The sequence below is a fragment of the Chironomus tepperi genome, unplaced genomic scaffold (genome assembly GCF_022539635.2).
Source record: "Chironomus tepperi strain 1889 unplaced genomic scaffold, CSIRO-AGI_Ctep_v1 contig_309, whole genome shotgun sequence".
In the NCBI taxonomy this organism is placed as follows: domain Eukaryota; kingdom Metazoa; phylum Arthropoda; class Insecta; order Diptera; family Chironomidae; genus Chironomus; species Chironomus tepperi.
Window position 1 is genome coordinate 2,561,396 of NW_027226431.1, and position 15,885 is coordinate 2,577,280.

Genomic DNA, 15,885 nt, shown 5'->3' on the forward strand with positions numbered 1-15,885 from the left:
AACGGTTTTTATACAGATCGTCCAGTCTTCCATGCGGAGATATAAAATGAACATAAATATTCAGACAAAACAACAAAAATTCAAATAACGTTGAAAATTGACTAAAACACAAAATTGAATTTTTAAATCTAAAATGTGATTAAAATTTTTAAATTTTAAATTTCAAGAAATTAGCCACATGGAAGTTCAAAAATAATGATTGTCAATTGGATTTCGGAGAACTTTCGGAATTTTCGGAGAAGTTAATTTCGTAAAATACAGCATTTAGGGATTGAAATATGACACAATATAAATTAATCATACTTTAACTTAACTTATAGTATAAAGTAACTTCACATTTAATACGAAAATTGGTCGATTTAAAAATTACATTTACTAACGGTTTTTGAAAATTCAAATTTCTTCGGCTAAATTAGTTGATTTTCCCCTACATGGGACATAAAGTTTGAATAATTTTTTTTGCGTACTTTGAGAGATAAATTAACTTACTTATGATATTCATAAAGGATTTATTTTGATAGTTTACGTATAATTTAATAAGGAATATATGCGTGATATAGAAAGTACATAGTGAATTCTTAATTACAGTACATAAAGTGAAATACAAAAAAGCCATGTCATAGAATCGCAAAGTAAATAAGTTATTATCTTGCAATAATCAAAATAAAATAAGAAGAACATCATATAGAAATTCGCTTAGTTCCAGTCCAAAAAAAAAAATAGCTGCAGTATAATTGATTTTTAACTTGAATGGCTGCAGTACTCAGTGTTATTGCTTTATAATCAAATTTACTTTCAAACATAAAATGTGATTATAATTAAGGTAAGTTTTCGTCATAAATTTCTCCCTAAAATAAAGCATAAAGTACTGCTTTTTCTTCATTTCGACCTAATTTTTATGCTTGTCGTTTCTCGGATTTTTAGTGTATGTCTAAAATTATACTACATCATCATAATGTGTGACATCAAATATGCATAAAAAAATATTTTAATAATCCAATGAGTCTGAATATTGATATTTCATATTCTGTATCTCATATTTTTTTCCATCCCTTTTCGGTGCTTTCGATGTGAACTTTTTCATACAATTGTCGATATCGGACTGTGTAGCAAATAAATACATTAAATCAATTTTTCTCACAAATAGTTTTACTTAAATAATTTTTTCTATACATTTAATTTTGTTACATTAATTGCTAAATATACATTTATATATATGTGCAAGTAGTAATTCGACGCTATATAGTCAGTCATTGTTTGCATTTAGAGGCACAAAGTATTATATTTTTTCTTCTTTTCTGCTAGAAATACTACAGTGTGACATTTGATACACATTTAAATATAATTACTTGATTTTAACTTTAATGCTGCTTCATATGTCGGCAATCCTGTATGATCCATGATTCTCGACATGTCCAATTTAATAATTCCATTTGCTTTAATAATATCCAAATCAACTGAACTTCCGTCCCCATCATTGTCATTTACGATAGTATTATTGTTTAGTTCCTCAATATTATTACTGTTTCTATCCGATTGCGATGTTGACGCAATATTAGGCTCATTGTTGTTATTTAATCGATCATTTATTTCAGTCTGTGAAATTGACTGAGCAATATTACCGTTAAAGTCTAATTCCTTATTGGATGGTGTGCTGTCCATTGACAAACTTCGTGCAATTCCACTGCTTCTTGGAGATGTAATTAAAGCTTTTTGATGCTTCACAAGCTCTTCATTGTATGCCATTATGCACTCATAAGAAGGTGGTCGTTCATTGACACTTCTCATTGTTATGGTATCATCATTTCCATCATTCAGTGTTGTTATGTCATAATACTGAAAATGATAGTAATTTTATGATATTAAGTACAGACTATAAAATTGATGGATCAATTACATTTAAAGTGAAATAAATCTAGTGTTTAAATGGGCAGTACAAAAGTGATACTTTTAAAACGCTTTTGATAAGAGTAGGCTGATTGTGAGCAATTTTGGGATTTTTTGGAGCTTGACGAAGTGTCATTTGGGTCAAATTAAATTTTGGAATTAGTTAAATCCGAGGATTAAATTTTTAATCCTAGGATTAATTGCTAATTCTAAGTCTTTAAGAATTAGTTTTGGCCCAAATTAAAGGAAAGTCAAAACAATTTAAGAATCAATCATGCTCTAGTGGACAATGTGGATCACCTCAATCAATTCCAAACAAGAATGCAGTACAAGAGATATCATGTACCGACAAAACTGATTTAAATCAATGTAAACAGTATAAACAGTGATAAAACTGACTGTTAACATTAAATAATTCAATATACATTAATATGCATGAACAAACAACAGTACTAATCGTGTTTGTGTGTGCCGACATGAATTCATTGTTCTTTATTAATTTGGCTAAAATATAAAAAGAGTAACGAACAATACATAAATAAATATATTATTATCACCTGCTCAATGCTGTATACTTCCATATTATAATCACTGTCAAACCATCTCTGTTGCATGTAGAGCGATGATCGCATTTTAGTCTTTCGATGGCAGCAATAGCATATCAGACAAACAATTGTCGATATCACAACCAGCATTGCGCTTAATATTATATGGATTATAAAAGGAAGAAGGATAATGATGTTTATGATAGTTACAGAAATGTATAGTTCTCATGTTAATTTTTGATATCATAAATATTTTGTGACAGTTCCAAAAAAGAAGTAGTTTTTAAAAGGAAAAAAAGTCAAGAGAGAAATTTTCACATAGTTACTTTAAATCGATATTCGAATGACTGAGCGACAACTCAAGGATAATTTCTGTCGATTTAAAAAAAATAATATAGAATGAATAAGGAGAATTTATGTATTGTTATATTGCGTGTCGCTTATATGTATGGTGGAGGCCCTAAAAAAACTTTTGTGGCATGTTTTGTGAGTTAGCGCGATTTTGTGAATACGAAAGTGAGCGACCGTCTGACTTTCACAGTCAGGCGAGATCTTTGAGTCCTATCAATCTTGGAACTATATCTTAAGACAGCTGCTAGCTCTGGAAAGCTGCTTAGAGTTCAAGAACCAACTTTTTTGATTATTTTGATCGTTGATGTTCAAAAATTCAAAATTTTAGCCAAGACGCATTTTCAAAATTTTTATTAACCGTTATTTTTCAAATATTCCATGACCGTTATTTTTCAAACGCTAAGATCTCATTAAATTGATCAGTATTTTATTTTTTCTACTGCATCTAATCGACATTTAAGTATAATGCGCTACAATCAGTCACGGCTGTTAATTCCTATACTAGTTATTTTCCTCTTTCTCCACCAACTCCTTTGCGATTACAATTTAACCTTAACAATATGCAAAAAAGTACAATAATAACATAATAGTAGGTATCTAATTTAGGGACGGTGGAAGTAAAAAAAAATAATAAAGTTTTCATCGATTTTTTCCATAATAGTCTACTGCTTTATGAGTTACAAAAGCTTACTTTGTGAATTTTTTAGAAAATTCTCATGGAACATGTAATAAATTTTTAAATGTATGTACGTGTTGAAAAGTATAAAGTCATAAGCTCTCTCTCATATGACACTTGTTTGATATCTATTGACTTACCCTCCTAAAAATATGTTGACATTTCCATGAAATTGACCAAAATCATTCTTAAATCCCTTCCGATGACCCGTATTGTTGTAATAATTTAAGTAATATTCTGGATTACTTGCAGTGCTTGACGTCAACGACGTCCAAGTGTGATTATTATTGCTTTGATTTTCGTGTCTTGAACTACTTCCCTGTGAGACTGCTACGAGTAGTGCTGTTCTATAAATTCCCATAATTGACACTTGTTTGAATCTTTAATAACCCGAAATTTACTGTTATTTAATATCGGAACTTTACTTTTTGTGCCACACAAAAAAAGCTAAAAATAATAAAAAAGCTTTTGCCTTAAACTGAATAATTCTTCATGTCCTTTTGAGCGTTCGATCAAAACTAAAAATGTTCGGCATAGCAGCGAAAATAAAATTGCTCCTTTTTTTTCAACTATAACGAATGTAACGCATGTTCAAAGCAAGAAAAGAGAAAATATTTACTAGGACGCGCGTATTTACGATCATTCGCTGCCTTCATTCGTCGCTCATTCACTCACTTTGTAAGTTTCTATGTTTCTTTAGTGTTGACTTGCTGTTGTTTGCTCACAGGACATTCATATTTTTACAGATCTCGTGACGTGTCGGTTAATTGGAATTATATTTGATGAAAGTCTAGGTAGTTGGCTGGATGTTAATAAAATTCTTGTTCAAAAAGTGTCTGTGAATTAAAAATTGAAACTGTGAATTTGATTTAATTAATATAACCTGGATTAAACATTGGATTTAATTAATACCTAGGATTAAACATTGAATATTTCTTTGCTCTAATGTTTAATACTAGTTAAAATCTTAATTCATTGTTTCCAACTCTAATTTCAATGTTTTATCTCGGATTAAACTCAAAATCCAATGTTTACTCCCAGATTAAACTCTAATTTCAATGTTTAGTCTTGTTTCAAACTTTAATTTCAATGTTTTATTTTGTTTAAATCTCAAAATCCAATGTTTTGTCTTGTTTTAAACTCAAAATCCAATGTTTATTCTCAAATTCAAAAACATAAAACCGTTAAAATTAATCCTTATTTTCTCACCTACTTCCTTGGCTGAAAGACTACTACTCAATCCTTCGAATCGATCTTCCAGTTCAGAATAAAAATCAATCTCTAAGGATATAGATACCTGTAACTCCATATCCACTAAATTTTTCAACTCCAATCAACTTACAAACTGCAATATTGATCACTAATATCGATTTTTTTCATTATTTCTATTTCCAGAATCTCACAGTTCATTTGTGCATGCAGAAAATAACCAACCAACCACCAATGATTCCTTGATCTTAATTTTGATAAAAATTTATCAAAATCCAAAACAAATCGAACAAATTTGAACAAAAAGTAAGATTAGACGTAAGCAGAAGCTTCAAGATGGCATTTACAACATCGCTAAAGAAATTATTAATTGGCCTTTTATTTGTTATGGGATTATGTTTAATGATATTATATTTCAATGAAAGCCAAAGCCTTTTGAAACCTGCATCATCGTTCCTGATGAATGGTTTCGAATCGAGACATAGTAAATTGAAATTATATTCAACGGGAGATAGTTCTAAAATGTAAGTTTGGGAATTTACTTTAAGTTGCTATCTCGAGATGATTTGATGTCATTTAATGGACGAATGAGTGATTTGGTCAAAGTTCAGCCTCAATACACAGCTTAATTAATTTTTGATGGCCAACTTGAATATCTAGAGAACTAGTCCGCAAATTCATTCATAAGCCAACAGATAGCAACTCAAAAAAGTCATTCCAAGAAATATTTCACATTAACCTTTTATTTCCACTTCTTTTATTTTCATCCTACGATAGTCCAATAGAAAGAACGTGGACTTATAAATGTGTAAATCAACGTTGTGTACGGCAACATTATTCTAGTAGTAATAATAATAATGAAAAGAGAATCCCATTCTCAACATGTTCAATGTTGTGTGGAAGTTACACAAAAATCTGGCCCGAGCCGACAAAATCCTATATTGGAATAAGTGCCAATAGTTTTAGTTTAAATGATATAAAGTTTAAGATTAGAACTCCATTTAAAAATGTTGAGAGTTTATTAGAAAGTGCATTTTCAATTTTTTTGGAAGAAGTCAAGACCATTGTACAGTCATTCAATGGTAAAGTTGATGAGCTTAATAATAAAGGAACAAGTAGCACAGCTAAAAGTCAAAATAGTAAAGAACACTCAACAACAGATAGATCCTATCATTCTTCTCATAGAAGACACAACCTTACAAATGTTAATATTTTCCTACATGTTCTTAAGACATCCGATATTCACTTAACATTTAATACGGATGAATGTTATAATTTAACGTTAATAAGTAAGTCTAGAAATAAACTTTTTTGAGACACGAAATGCCTAATTTTTATTTATTATTATATCAGATGAGCATCAAACAATTGACGTAAGAATATCAGCAAATTCATTTTTCGGAGCACGTAATGGTCTCGCAACGCTACAACAACTCATATGGTATGATGATGAGGATGAGTTATTAAAAATAATCGGCAGTGCTAATATTGCTGATTGTCCGAAATTCAAGTAAGTCAACAAAGTCTCGACAATAATCAATGACTATAAATAATGTTTTGTTTTCTGTATATTAATGTCTACAGCTATAGAGGTGTTATGCTAGACACATCACGTCACTACTTTTCAGTTGATGCAATTAAAAGAACGCTCGTTGCCATGTCTCATTCAAAACTGAATCGATTCCATTGGCATATAACTGATTCTCAAAGTTTTCCATTTGTATCGAAGCATTATCCTGAGCTTGCTGAATACGGTGCTTACTCACCAAATGAAATTTATACTCATGAGAATGTTAGAGATTTAGCAAATTTTGCACAGGTTAGAGGTATTCAAATCATACCAGAGATTGATGCTCCAGCGCATGCTGGTAACGGTTGGCAGTGGGGTGTAGAGAAAGGATTAGGCGAGCTTAGCTTGTGCATTAATCAACAGCCGTGGATGTCTTATTGTGGTGAGTTATTCAGTAATTCTTGACTTCATTTCAATTCAGTTCAAAAAATTTGAATATTAAAAGTCCGTTAAATCTTGCTAGATTTAAAATTAATCCTAGGATTAAAATGCGCTTTTAATTCTTACAACTTAAAAAACGTGCAGCATACCAATGTAATATTATGTCTATATTTATATACAGGCGAGACACCTTGTGGACAAATAAATCCGCGCAATAACAACACTTATAAAATTTTACAATCACTTTATGGAGAGCTTTTGGAGCTTACCGGTCCAACTGATTACTTTCATTTGGGCGGTGACGAAGTAAATTTAGAATGTTGGGCACAATACTTTAATGACACAGATCTCAGATCGTTATGGTGTGATTTTATGTAAGTTTTGATGCATGTCTATCATTCCCGATGGATTTTAATTAATTTTTATGCCAATCTCTCAAGGCTTCAAGCGCATCATCGTTTGACGTTAGCGAATGGCGGGCATCCAATTAAAACGGCAGGAGTATGGTCAAGTGCATTGACAAATATGCCATGCTTATCGAATAAAAATTTTGCTGTTCAAGGTAATTGTTAATAATTAAATAATTATTCATATTTGATGTCCATCAGATTTGTCAGAAAATGGAACCAATATTCATATTCTTGATTGACATTACTTATGAACGTCCCCAAAACACATAACTCAATTAGATATTAATTGATATATATTTTTTTACTTGCAGTTTGGGGAGGTAGTCAGTGGTCTGAAAACTATCAACTCATTGATTCCGGATTTGATTTAATTTTCTCTCACGTTGATGCTTGGTATTTGGATTGTGGATTTGGTAGTTGGCGTCCTACGGGTGATGGTGCTTGTTCACCTTATAGAACGTGGCAAACAGTCTACAAACATAAGCCTTGGCAAACAATGAGACTTAATAAGCAACAAGCAAAACAAGTGGGTTTTTTTGTTCAATTTTTTTTATTGTCCATAATTCTTAAACTTTGTATTCTTTATTGTGATTCACTTATGCAGATATTAGGCGGCGAGGTAAGTCTGGTGAAATTTTTTATGTAAATTTACATCCATTTAATGTATATGTTCTGAATTTAGGCGTGTCTGTGGACTGAACAGGTCGATGAAAGTACATTGGACTCACGATTATGGCCTCGGTCGTCAGCACTTGCGGAACGTCTCTGGCGTGATCCACAAGATGAGCTAGATTTTGCAATTCCCAAAGAAACATTCAATCGTTTTTCGATATTTCGCAATAGATTAGTGCAATTGGGTATAAAAGCGGAACCAATATTTCCAAGATATTGCGGTCAAAATCAGGATGAATGTGTATGACAAATTTATAAAGTAACGATTTTGATACCTTGTATAGAATAGTTGACTTTTTGTATAGTTTAACTATTTCTTTCTCCGACTCCTGTTTATCACAAAAAAACATCTGTTTCCAGAATCTTTGTTATTTGTTATTATTCTACACTTTAGGATTCATTCTCTTTGATTTTTTCAGTGAACAAATTTAAAATATAATGAAAAAGTTATTTAATGCTACTCGAATATAATCCGACCAACTATAATTTTTATTGACTGTTACTTAAATCATCTATTGATGCTTTTAGAATGTTTAATTAATGATGAACTGTGTAATGAATTACGTGGAATCTCATAGGAAATTTTATACAAAAAAAAAAGATTAATGTACGTAGTGAAAAGAGTTGTAAAGAATTAAAATATGATTTTTAACGGTTTATTTAAATTTGAAAATGCTAGTATGCAGGGTCAAAACTACAATTTCATTTAAATTTGAAAAATCCGTTAAAAATTACAATTTAATTTGTTATTAATTATCGTTTATCTCTTTTTCCATTGATTTGTGATAATTAACATCCTATATTATGATTTATACACATTATTGGTGCATATTTAATTTACAAAAAATTTTTGAAATTTTAAATTTGAACAAATGAATTTAGTTAAATTATTTTTTAAATAAAAATCCATACTATTAAACATAAATGGCCTCAATTGAAATTTTTCCTTAAGATTACATTAGATAATATACTATCATTAATTCAAAAATGGTGACCTTACAATTGAAATAAGAAAAGAGAAACAGAAATGTTCATCGAATAACTTATTACTTAATTAAAACAAAAAATAAAATATGATTTTAAAAACATCACAAGAAAATGAATAAAGAAGTTGTAATTAAATTCGTTAGTAAAATTGAAAAAGAGTTTTAATTAATTACTGACTAGGAATTTTTAACGGTTTTTTAGTACTTTTTTTGAATTTTGAACTATTTTTTGAACTTTTTAACGGGTTTTTAGTATTATTTTAAAAAAATTTCGACGGTTTCAGCAACATTTTTTTGAAGTTTTCTTAACGGTTTTTACTTGAAACTCAACAATTGAGATGTTTTACAACCTGAATAGCTAGTTTGGCTATAAATCCAAATTTGTCATAACAGGTAAAGAGACCGCTTTTACGCACCGAGTATTTCTGTACTATGAAAGTATTAAAGCATACCCTTTGCCTGTTAGGGTATATGAATACAAAATTGATTTTTGTTGTAGCAATTGACAGACATTGTGTCGCCAGTAATATTCAATATCATAATCTCATAAGATAGCAGTAAGTCTATCACGTGTGTCGTAATCTTTATCGCATGTAATAATTTTGATAGCGGCGTCTAAACTAATTCTAAACACAAAAGGTCGTTCACGTCACTTAAAAATGAGGTTTTTGACCTTAGATCTATTTACTCTACATTAATCATGTTCAATAAAAAGCGTGTAAAAAACAAATCAATGGATGGATATCTCACACGTCTATTCCTATACAATCCATAGCTAAATGATATCTTAATTAAATCAATTGCCCGAAAAATGCATCAATTCCTAACCCACAGAGAGTCACTCAAATGTCATTTACTTCCATACTGCCCACTCATCAGCAAAATGAACAAAATTAACAGCTTGCACATTTAAATGCTCATATGTACGTGCTCATATCATAATTAATTAATTAATTATACTAAAAACAATAAATAAAGTCCAAAGTCATTGCCTGTCCCTAAGTATTAATTAAATAAATTCTTAAATATTATAAAAGCTTAAGCACATTCCACTTACTACTCATTTTGTAGATAATCTATTTTGATAAAGAATCATAAAGTAATTAAGTATTAAATAATAAAGATGATTATAAGAAGCTACTTGATGCTGATAATAGCTATTAAAGTCATAATCGTTAAGTCATCAAAAATCAACTGTAAGTGCATGTATATTTACAATTCTGATTAAGCTATTAAATAATCAATTCCATTAGACACAGAATATTATAAAATACCAAAACTAGCAATTTTTGACCCATATTATGAATGTATGGCTGATAATGTAAAGTTCACAAAAAATGTCTATTGCGTAACTGACGTTTACGTTCTCAAAAATGTGACATCAGAAACGTGGAGATTAATCAACAAGTATTCACATCCAGAATGGGCAACATTCGCACATGATCATATCCGTCTAGGAATTTGTATAAATGAATGTAAAAAGGAATTGAATATGTTTGATGTTCAAGCTAGTAAGCATGATGAACGAGGCATAAAAAATATTGAAAATTTGCCAAATTACATGACAAAAGCAAGCCAATATGAAGGTCAAATATCCGATGATATCAATTACGGACCAATAATCGATAAGTGTGTCAATAAAAGGATGAAAAAGAAGTTTGGACTACAAGTAGCAACAAGGGTTAATTATTGCAACGATAATGAACAAAAGTCGTCATTGATTGGTAAATTGAGCACGTGGATGAAACGTGGAAACTTATAATTGCTGCATGCTGACTCACTTTACAATGTGATTTTGTTGTTTTAGATTTGAACTTCCTGAATGCTTCATTGATTACATTTATATGTGGAATTGTTGCAATTAATGTACTTGCATCTCTTGGATATGGTAACTATGAATAGATACTTAAGTCAATGACTGTATGCGGCAGATGTTGAGGTCAGCTTTTGCCATAAAGTCTCTAAATGCCGCTGATTCCTTTCCATAACGAATAATCCTTGAACTGTATTGATACTCATCTGTACCCAGAGTTTCAAAAACAGGTGCCTGTGGCAGGCATAGACTACAGATCTGTCACAGTTTTTGCCTGTGAACAGTCATTGCCGGCAAACAGGCAACACCAATGACAGTCACTGTAACTCTGTTTGTAACAATCCTAACCTTCCGGATACAGCTCATATCAAGCTATCTCATATCCAACTGATTTAATAACTTATAATTCACAGGAAAATCATCAAAAGTCATGCAAAGCTTCAATGCATCAGAAAATATCGAGTCATTCCTTAAAATTGATGAATCATCGGATCTAAATGTTTTAAATTCAATTAAATTTTACAGCTTAATTTTAGTCATAATTGGACATGGATTTATGATGATTGGATATATTTTATGCGAAAATGGAAATTTCACTGAAGAGGTATGACTGATGAGTTCAGGTACAAGTCTATTAAAGATGATTAATTCGAGTATCATGTTGAAAGAAGTTTCAAATTTTCAGATAACCTGGTCATGGCTGACAATTGGAGTGTCTATGGGACGGTTGTCTATTCAAAGCTTCTTTGCTGTTGGTGGATTTCTCATGGGTATTAAGTTCTTGAACTCTGATGCTGAATTGAAATTATCTGGAGTGTTAAAAGCTATTGTCATACGCTATGTTGGGTAGGTATGGGGTCCCAGTCATTGAGACAGGTCATCAATAGTCAAGTCTAATTTAAAGACAGAAGTTCAAGATTGTGCCTATCAAAAGCCCAATGCACTTCTTCCTCAATAACTTCCTAATTCCCATCTTATGCTGAATATTCTAGGTTCGTTCCTGTCATATCCTTGATACTCCTAATTGGCTTTATGCTAGCAAATCTATTAAGGACAGATCCTTTCCTTCGTTACTTCATAGACTTGGAAGTGATCAACTGCCAAAACAATTTTTGGACCAATCTTCTCATGATCAACAATTTTGTAAAAGCAGATGAACCAGTAATTAGAATCTATAACTAATCATCCATCTGTTAATCTCAAAATGTATCAAAATTTTCAGTGCCTTCAACACACGTGGTATTTAGCAGCTGAATTTCAGCTCTTTGTTATCGGACTTTTAATTATTGTGTTAATCAAAAGGTAGTAATTGAGAATGCTCTGACCTGGAAGGTCATTTACGTCTTATTATTTTCTCACAATATCATTAATAATGAATAACTACTTGTTGCTTGTTTCATTCTCATGAATATTTATATCTACAGATTTCAGCGATTTGGGATTTTCATCGCAACTGTTTGTTTCATTGTGCCTGCAGTATGGACAGTCTGCATGGTTCATCCATTCTTTCCTGGATTTTTAACTCCTGAGTAAATATGATTTATGTTTATGGAACTTAATTTCTTGAAATTTAGGACCTTATTTTGGATATTTCCTTGATGTGTCCTTGACATGCTGTTGTAATGACAATATTCCTTCCAGATCCGGTCGTTTCCTATTCCGTGACAACCTCTTCTACCTCAAATATCACCTTCCGACCTATGCGAATTTTGACAACTACTTCGTGGGCTTACTAGGGTCATTGCTGTATAAAAACACTAAGATTAATCAGTCTAAAGTATGATAAAATCATATTCGTATTACAAATGCTTAATACACAGTCTGTCTTTTCAGTTATTCATCAAGTATTATCATATGATTTGTTTTGTCTCAGTCAGCATATATGCGGTCGGTCAAGTAATTATTTATATGACAAATTTCGAGAAGTCATCTCTATTATTCACGATATTTTTAACGGAATCGCGTAAACTTTGGGGATTCAGCTTAATAATATTAATAATTGGATGTCATGTAAATAAAACAGGTATGTTACTCATCCAGTCCATTAACACATTCAATTACAATTTTAATTGTGTCCATAATTAGGAAATTTAGCTGCAAAAGTTCTTAATTGGAAGGTGACGGTACTCTTGGGAAAGATAAATCTTGAAGTATATCTGCTGCATATGCTAATTATGTATACACTGCAATATGGCACTGGACAACCAATTCGTGCAACGACAATGGAATCGGTAAATTTTTGATAAGCTTCTTAATTAATTTTTTTGACAAGTGCAATTCCTTATCGCAGGTGAAATACAATGTGTCATCGATATTTTTGACTTATGTCGTGAGCTTCATCATCCATGTCTTCGTCTTATTACCGTACCGAAAGATAATTAAATTGTTTACGTGATTTTTGCACTTCTTTTGTTGTGACAACTTTAGATTAATGTGTAGCACGTGTTGCTCCTTCCTACACTAACTACTGAATCATGTTGGATATAAGGATTAGCAATAACAGATCTTTCGGGATAATTCACATATTTTTAGTCCAAATAGCAATTATTTATTGACAAAATTCTCAGCAGCAACATGCTTCTCACTACTTTTACAAATAAAGGCAACTTTTTTTTTATAACGAAATTTGAATTATGCTATTGGATTTATCATCGACAATATTTCGAGGATTGTTTAAGTTTAAAATGATTTCAATAGTTTGTAATGATTTTAAAAACTTTCTTTTATTTTTTTGTTGATGATTTTGTGGATTTAATTACTCTTCTTAAAGATTCCTTCTGCTCCTTTCTTTAACTGGTCTGTTGCATTTCCGAGCAAGTTATCGACAGCTGAAAATAGAATCATAAAGTACATTAGTGTCTGTGTGTGGTTCAAGGTAGATTAAATTTTAAAGGTCAAATGAGTTTCAACTTAGTCAATAATAAGAATATTGCATTAAAATGAAATTTAAAAGCATAAATGCGAAATAAATTGTCAAATTTTAGGGAGATTAATATGTGGGTTGATGATGAATGACTTAGTTCATAATAATTGATAGTCTGAGAGATAAACATTAGTTCTAGTTAGTAACAAAACCTCATTTATGGTGAAATACTAGAAAATGCCACAATTTATATTTATGTACGCGATAATGACTCGAGAAAGCATGTTTTTTTTTATATCGGAAACTAGCCAAATGTAATTTAGAGAATGTTTTGTCTACGACCAACTTTGAAAGTATAATTTTCAAGGGCTAGTGTGAGAATTTACATAAAAAAGTTGTAATGCCGCCATGCCTTTAGGATATGAAATTGATTTTTCTAGATTTAGGCAACTTATTGTAAGTTTCAAGCTGAGTGGCACTGCTGAGAAACACATTGAAGCATTCAACAGCTGTCAGTAGTCTAGCGGCTCATTTCTTGGCGTTGAATGTTTCGCGTATTTTCTATCTTAACAAAGATTTATCGAAAAATTTCCGCTGAATTTCTCATGACGCATCAATTATGACAAATCATATTGCTTTTAATTTATTTACAGCTATCTAATGGCTGCAATTTCTCGATCATTTATCAATCTCATCTCAATTAATGACCCAGTTATTATAATAAGCACAGGTAAATATGTAGCACAAATATAAACGTACTTGATTCATGTTTCAAGAAGTATGGCCTGATGACTTTGTAATACATAACGACACTTCCATTATTTTCGATGGGAGCCATACACCAGATGAAGAAAACGCATTTAATAAGCCAATAGAAAGGAATAATTCTTGTGATGTATAGTGAGAAGAATTCAACGGTTGAGAACGTAGCGAAAATCACCCTGTAATGTAGACGAGGAAATAAGAAGAAGAGATTAAAAAAAATATCTATATTTTTCATTCCTAAATATATATCCCTCATAGAGAAAAGAGAAATTTGCATACCAATATGTCAACCATTTAGTGTCATCTGTCTTTTCTTTTGTTTCCACTGCTTTCATTGAGATATAGGCTGGATAAGCAATTCCAATAACATTACACAAAATTTCAGCTGCATACCCAAATGCTAAGTATAAGGCAACGAATCCAACGAGTCCTGTAGAAAAAAAGAAGAAAATTATAAATGGCTCATTAGACTTGATTAATTGACAAATTCACAGATTTATACATAAATTTATGGCATGTACCATAAATAAAGGATTTTTGTTTGGCTGTCAAGTCGCCATGGTCTCCTTCTCCACTCAATATATTTCTAGCCGCAGCTATGCTATCAAAAACTAATCCTGTGATTCCTTCCATTCCCTTAAAATGTGATTTCTAGACCTAATTAATTTATCCGACTTCAGCCTATGCTTTCTGTCACAGCAAAATAAAGACTAGCAGCTAGTGTAATTTTTTTCCTATATATTTTTATCATATTCTCATGAGCTATATTTAACAATGAAAAATTTCACATCAAATTTTTGTGCTCACAAAACTTTACAGTACAAAGATATTGTTCGCTTAGCATATTTGAGTATTGCCACATTCTCAATTTTTTTTGGTTTTTTGCTAGCCTATGCTCTTTGACAAAAAAGCCGAAGTTTAATTATTTAATGAATCTCAGTTTATGAGCATTGAGAGGTAGGTATATAAAGGGTTTTATATGCCACATATAAAGATACGTGTTTATCAAATTATCATAAACATTAGATGACTCATTTGTTGACGGCGTTCGAAGTGCAAATAGAATCACTAATTTAAGATATACATTTTCGAGAGATACTTATTGCAAATTATTTCATCTGTTGCTCTGTGACGCAGGTAGTAAATATGTATGTATGGGGTATACTAAGAGATACAGTTCAAAGAATTTACTCATATAATTATCTCTTTTGTTTGAGATCTACATAATTCTCTATCTGTTTGATGTTTGTAAATCTTCTTAGTTTGTTGCAAGCAAACATGCAAGGAAAGATTAAGGCTGTATGAAATGAATTATTAAGTAATCGAAAAGAAAATTACTTCTTCTTTTTTCTAACCTTGAGAAAGGAGAGTTCCAGCGCATCATTACGTTTCAATTGCTGAGATTACAATATTTTTTCGTTATACACGCTTTAGTTTGAAAATCGCGTGGAACGATAGTATAGCATAGAAAAAATCAATAAACTATTAACATAACTTGCTTCCTTACCTGAAAAGATGTAAATCTTCGGCAAATTTGTCTTTTCTTCGAGTAATTTAAAATATTTAGTCCATGGCTTCGAATCATCAGCTAATTCCTTTTCTAATTGTTGTTTGTAAGTATCAAGCTTATCCATTTTTAGAGATGAAGATTTATTCTTTGATGATTTTAATTAATTAATATGTCCGAGCCTTTTTCTGCCGACTTTTCAGTTAAAACCAGGGGGAACAACTAAGAGCAAAAAAATTTTTTGAAAAAT

At 31.0% G+C, this 15,885-nt stretch overlaps 5 protein-coding genes across 6 annotated transcripts; 3 read left to right on the forward strand and 2 right to left on the reverse strand.

Annotated features, from left to right (window-relative positions):
- Positions 1-432: 432 nt before the first annotated feature.
- fdl (fused lobes) lies at positions 433-8,795 on the forward strand. Its single transcript, XM_070643353.1, has 10 exons — positions 433-823; positions 4,855-5,192; positions 5,446-5,957; positions 6,022-6,178; positions 6,253-6,620; positions 6,801-6,993; positions 7,060-7,181; positions 7,341-7,555; positions 7,634-7,648; positions 7,712-8,795. The coding sequence occupies exons 2-10, from the start codon at positions 5,005-5,007 to the stop codon at positions 7,946-7,948; spliced, it is 2,007 nt and encodes a 668-aa protein (XP_070499454.1). The 5' UTR covers positions 433-823; positions 4,855-5,004; the 3' UTR covers positions 7,949-8,795.
- On the reverse strand, positions 1,151-4,220 carry s-cup (spermiogenesis-related protein stanley-cup). Its single transcript, XM_070643342.1, has 3 exons — positions 3,600-4,220; positions 2,445-2,586; positions 1,151-1,836 (listed from the first exon to the last, which is right to left on the reverse strand). Exons 1-3 carry the CDS (start codon positions 3,818-3,820, stop codon positions 1,336-1,338), a joined length of 864 nt encoding a protein of 287 aa, XP_070499443.1. The 5' UTR covers positions 3,821-4,220; the 3' UTR covers positions 1,151-1,335.
- Positions 8,796-9,810: 1,015 nt separating the features above from the next.
- LOC139092782 (uncharacterized) lies at positions 9,811-11,350 on the forward strand. The gene is made up of 4 exons (XM_070643316.1): positions 9,811-9,883; positions 9,941-10,411; positions 10,914-11,104; positions 11,186-11,350. Exons 1-4 carry the CDS (start codon positions 9,811-9,813, stop codon positions 11,348-11,350), a joined length of 900 nt encoding a protein of 299 aa, XP_070499417.1.
- A 148-nt stretch (positions 11,351-11,498) lies between these two features.
- LOC139092844 (nose resistant to fluoxetine protein 6-like) lies at positions 11,499-13,115 on the forward strand. The gene is made up of 6 exons (XM_070643387.1): positions 11,499-11,802; positions 11,925-12,029; positions 12,142-12,277; positions 12,334-12,523; positions 12,586-12,731; positions 12,791-13,115. Exons 1-6 carry the CDS (start codon positions 11,705-11,707, stop codon positions 12,893-12,895), a joined length of 780 nt encoding a protein of 259 aa, XP_070499488.1. The 5' UTR covers positions 11,499-11,704; the 3' UTR covers positions 12,896-13,115.
- On the reverse strand, positions 13,024-15,851 carry LOC139092845 (receptor expression-enhancing protein 5-like). 2 transcript variants are annotated; one of them, XM_070643389.1, is made up of 4 exons: positions 15,636-15,851; positions 14,408-14,558; positions 14,123-14,304; positions 13,024-13,328 (listed from the first exon to the last, which is right to left on the reverse strand). In XM_070643389.1, the coding sequence occupies exons 1-4, from the start codon at positions 15,760-15,762 to the stop codon at positions 13,252-13,254; spliced, it is 537 nt and encodes a 178-aa protein (XP_070499490.1). In that variant the 5' UTR covers positions 15,763-15,851; the 3' UTR covers positions 13,024-13,251. The 2 variants fall into 2 exon arrangements, with proteins under 2 accessions (XP_070499490.1, XP_070499491.1); XM_070643390.1 differs by lacking the exon at positions 15,636-15,851 and adding an exon at positions 14,650-14,848.
- Between the last annotated feature and the right edge of the window lie 34 nt (positions 15,852-15,885).

Bases quoted from the DNA above. Each gene is read 5' to 3' on its own strand.
- s-cup (XM_070643342.1), bottom strand. From the start codon at position 3,820: ATGGGAATTTATAGAACAGCACTACTCGTAGCAGTCTCACAGGGAAGT. The intron at 2,587-3,599 runs GTAAGTCAATAG...TATAATATTAAG, and splicing joins GTCAACATATTTTTAGGAGG to CGCAATGCTGGTTGTGATAT. The intron at 1,837-2,444 runs GTGATAATAATA...TATCATTTTCAG, and splicing joins AAGTATACAGCATTGAGCAG to TATTATGACATAACAACACT.
- fdl (XM_070643353.1), top strand. From the start codon at position 5,005: ATGGCATTTACAACATCGCTAAAGAAATTATTAATTGGCCTTTTATTT. The intron at 6,179-6,252 runs GTAAGTCAACAA...TAATGTCTACAG, and splicing joins GCTGATTGTCCGAAATTCAA to CTATAGAGGTGTTATGCTAG. The intron at 7,182-7,340 runs GTAATTGTTAAT...TTTTACTTGCAG, and splicing joins TAAAAATTTTGCTGTTCAAG to TTTGGGGAGGTAGTCAGTGG.
- LOC139092782 (XM_070643316.1), top strand. From the start codon at position 9,811: ATGATTATAAGAAGCTACTTGATGCTGATAATAGCTATTAAAGTCATA. The intron at 9,884-9,940 runs GTAAGTGCATGT...CAATTCCATTAG, and splicing joins TAAGTCATCAAAAATCAACT to ACACAGAATATTATAAAATA. The intron at 11,105-11,185 runs GTATGACTGATG...TCAAATTTTCAG, and splicing joins ATGGAAATTTCACTGAAGAG to ATAACCTGGTCATGGCTGAC.
- LOC139092844 (XM_070643387.1), top strand. From the start codon at position 11,705: ATGTATCAAAATTTTCAGTGCCTTCAACACACGTGGTATTTAGCAGCT. The intron at 12,030-12,141 runs GTAAATATGATT...TATTCCTTCCAG, and splicing joins CCTGGATTTTTAACTCCTGA to ATCCGGTCGTTTCCTATTCC. The intron at 12,524-12,585 runs GTATGTTACTCA...GTCCATAATTAG, and splicing joins ATGTCATGTAAATAAAACAG to GAAATTTAGCTGCAAAAGTT.
- LOC139092845 (XM_070643389.1), bottom strand. From the start codon at position 15,762: ATGGATAAGCTTGATACTTACAAACAACAATTAGAAAAGGAATTAGCT. The intron at 14,559-15,635 runs GTAAGGAAGCAA...TTTTTTCTACAG, and splicing joins GAAGATTTACATCTTTTCAG to GACTCGTTGGATTCGTTGCC. The intron at 13,329-14,122 runs GTACGTTTATAT...TTCTATTTTCAG, and splicing joins CTTCTTGAAACATGAATCAA to CTGTCGATAACTTGCTCGGA.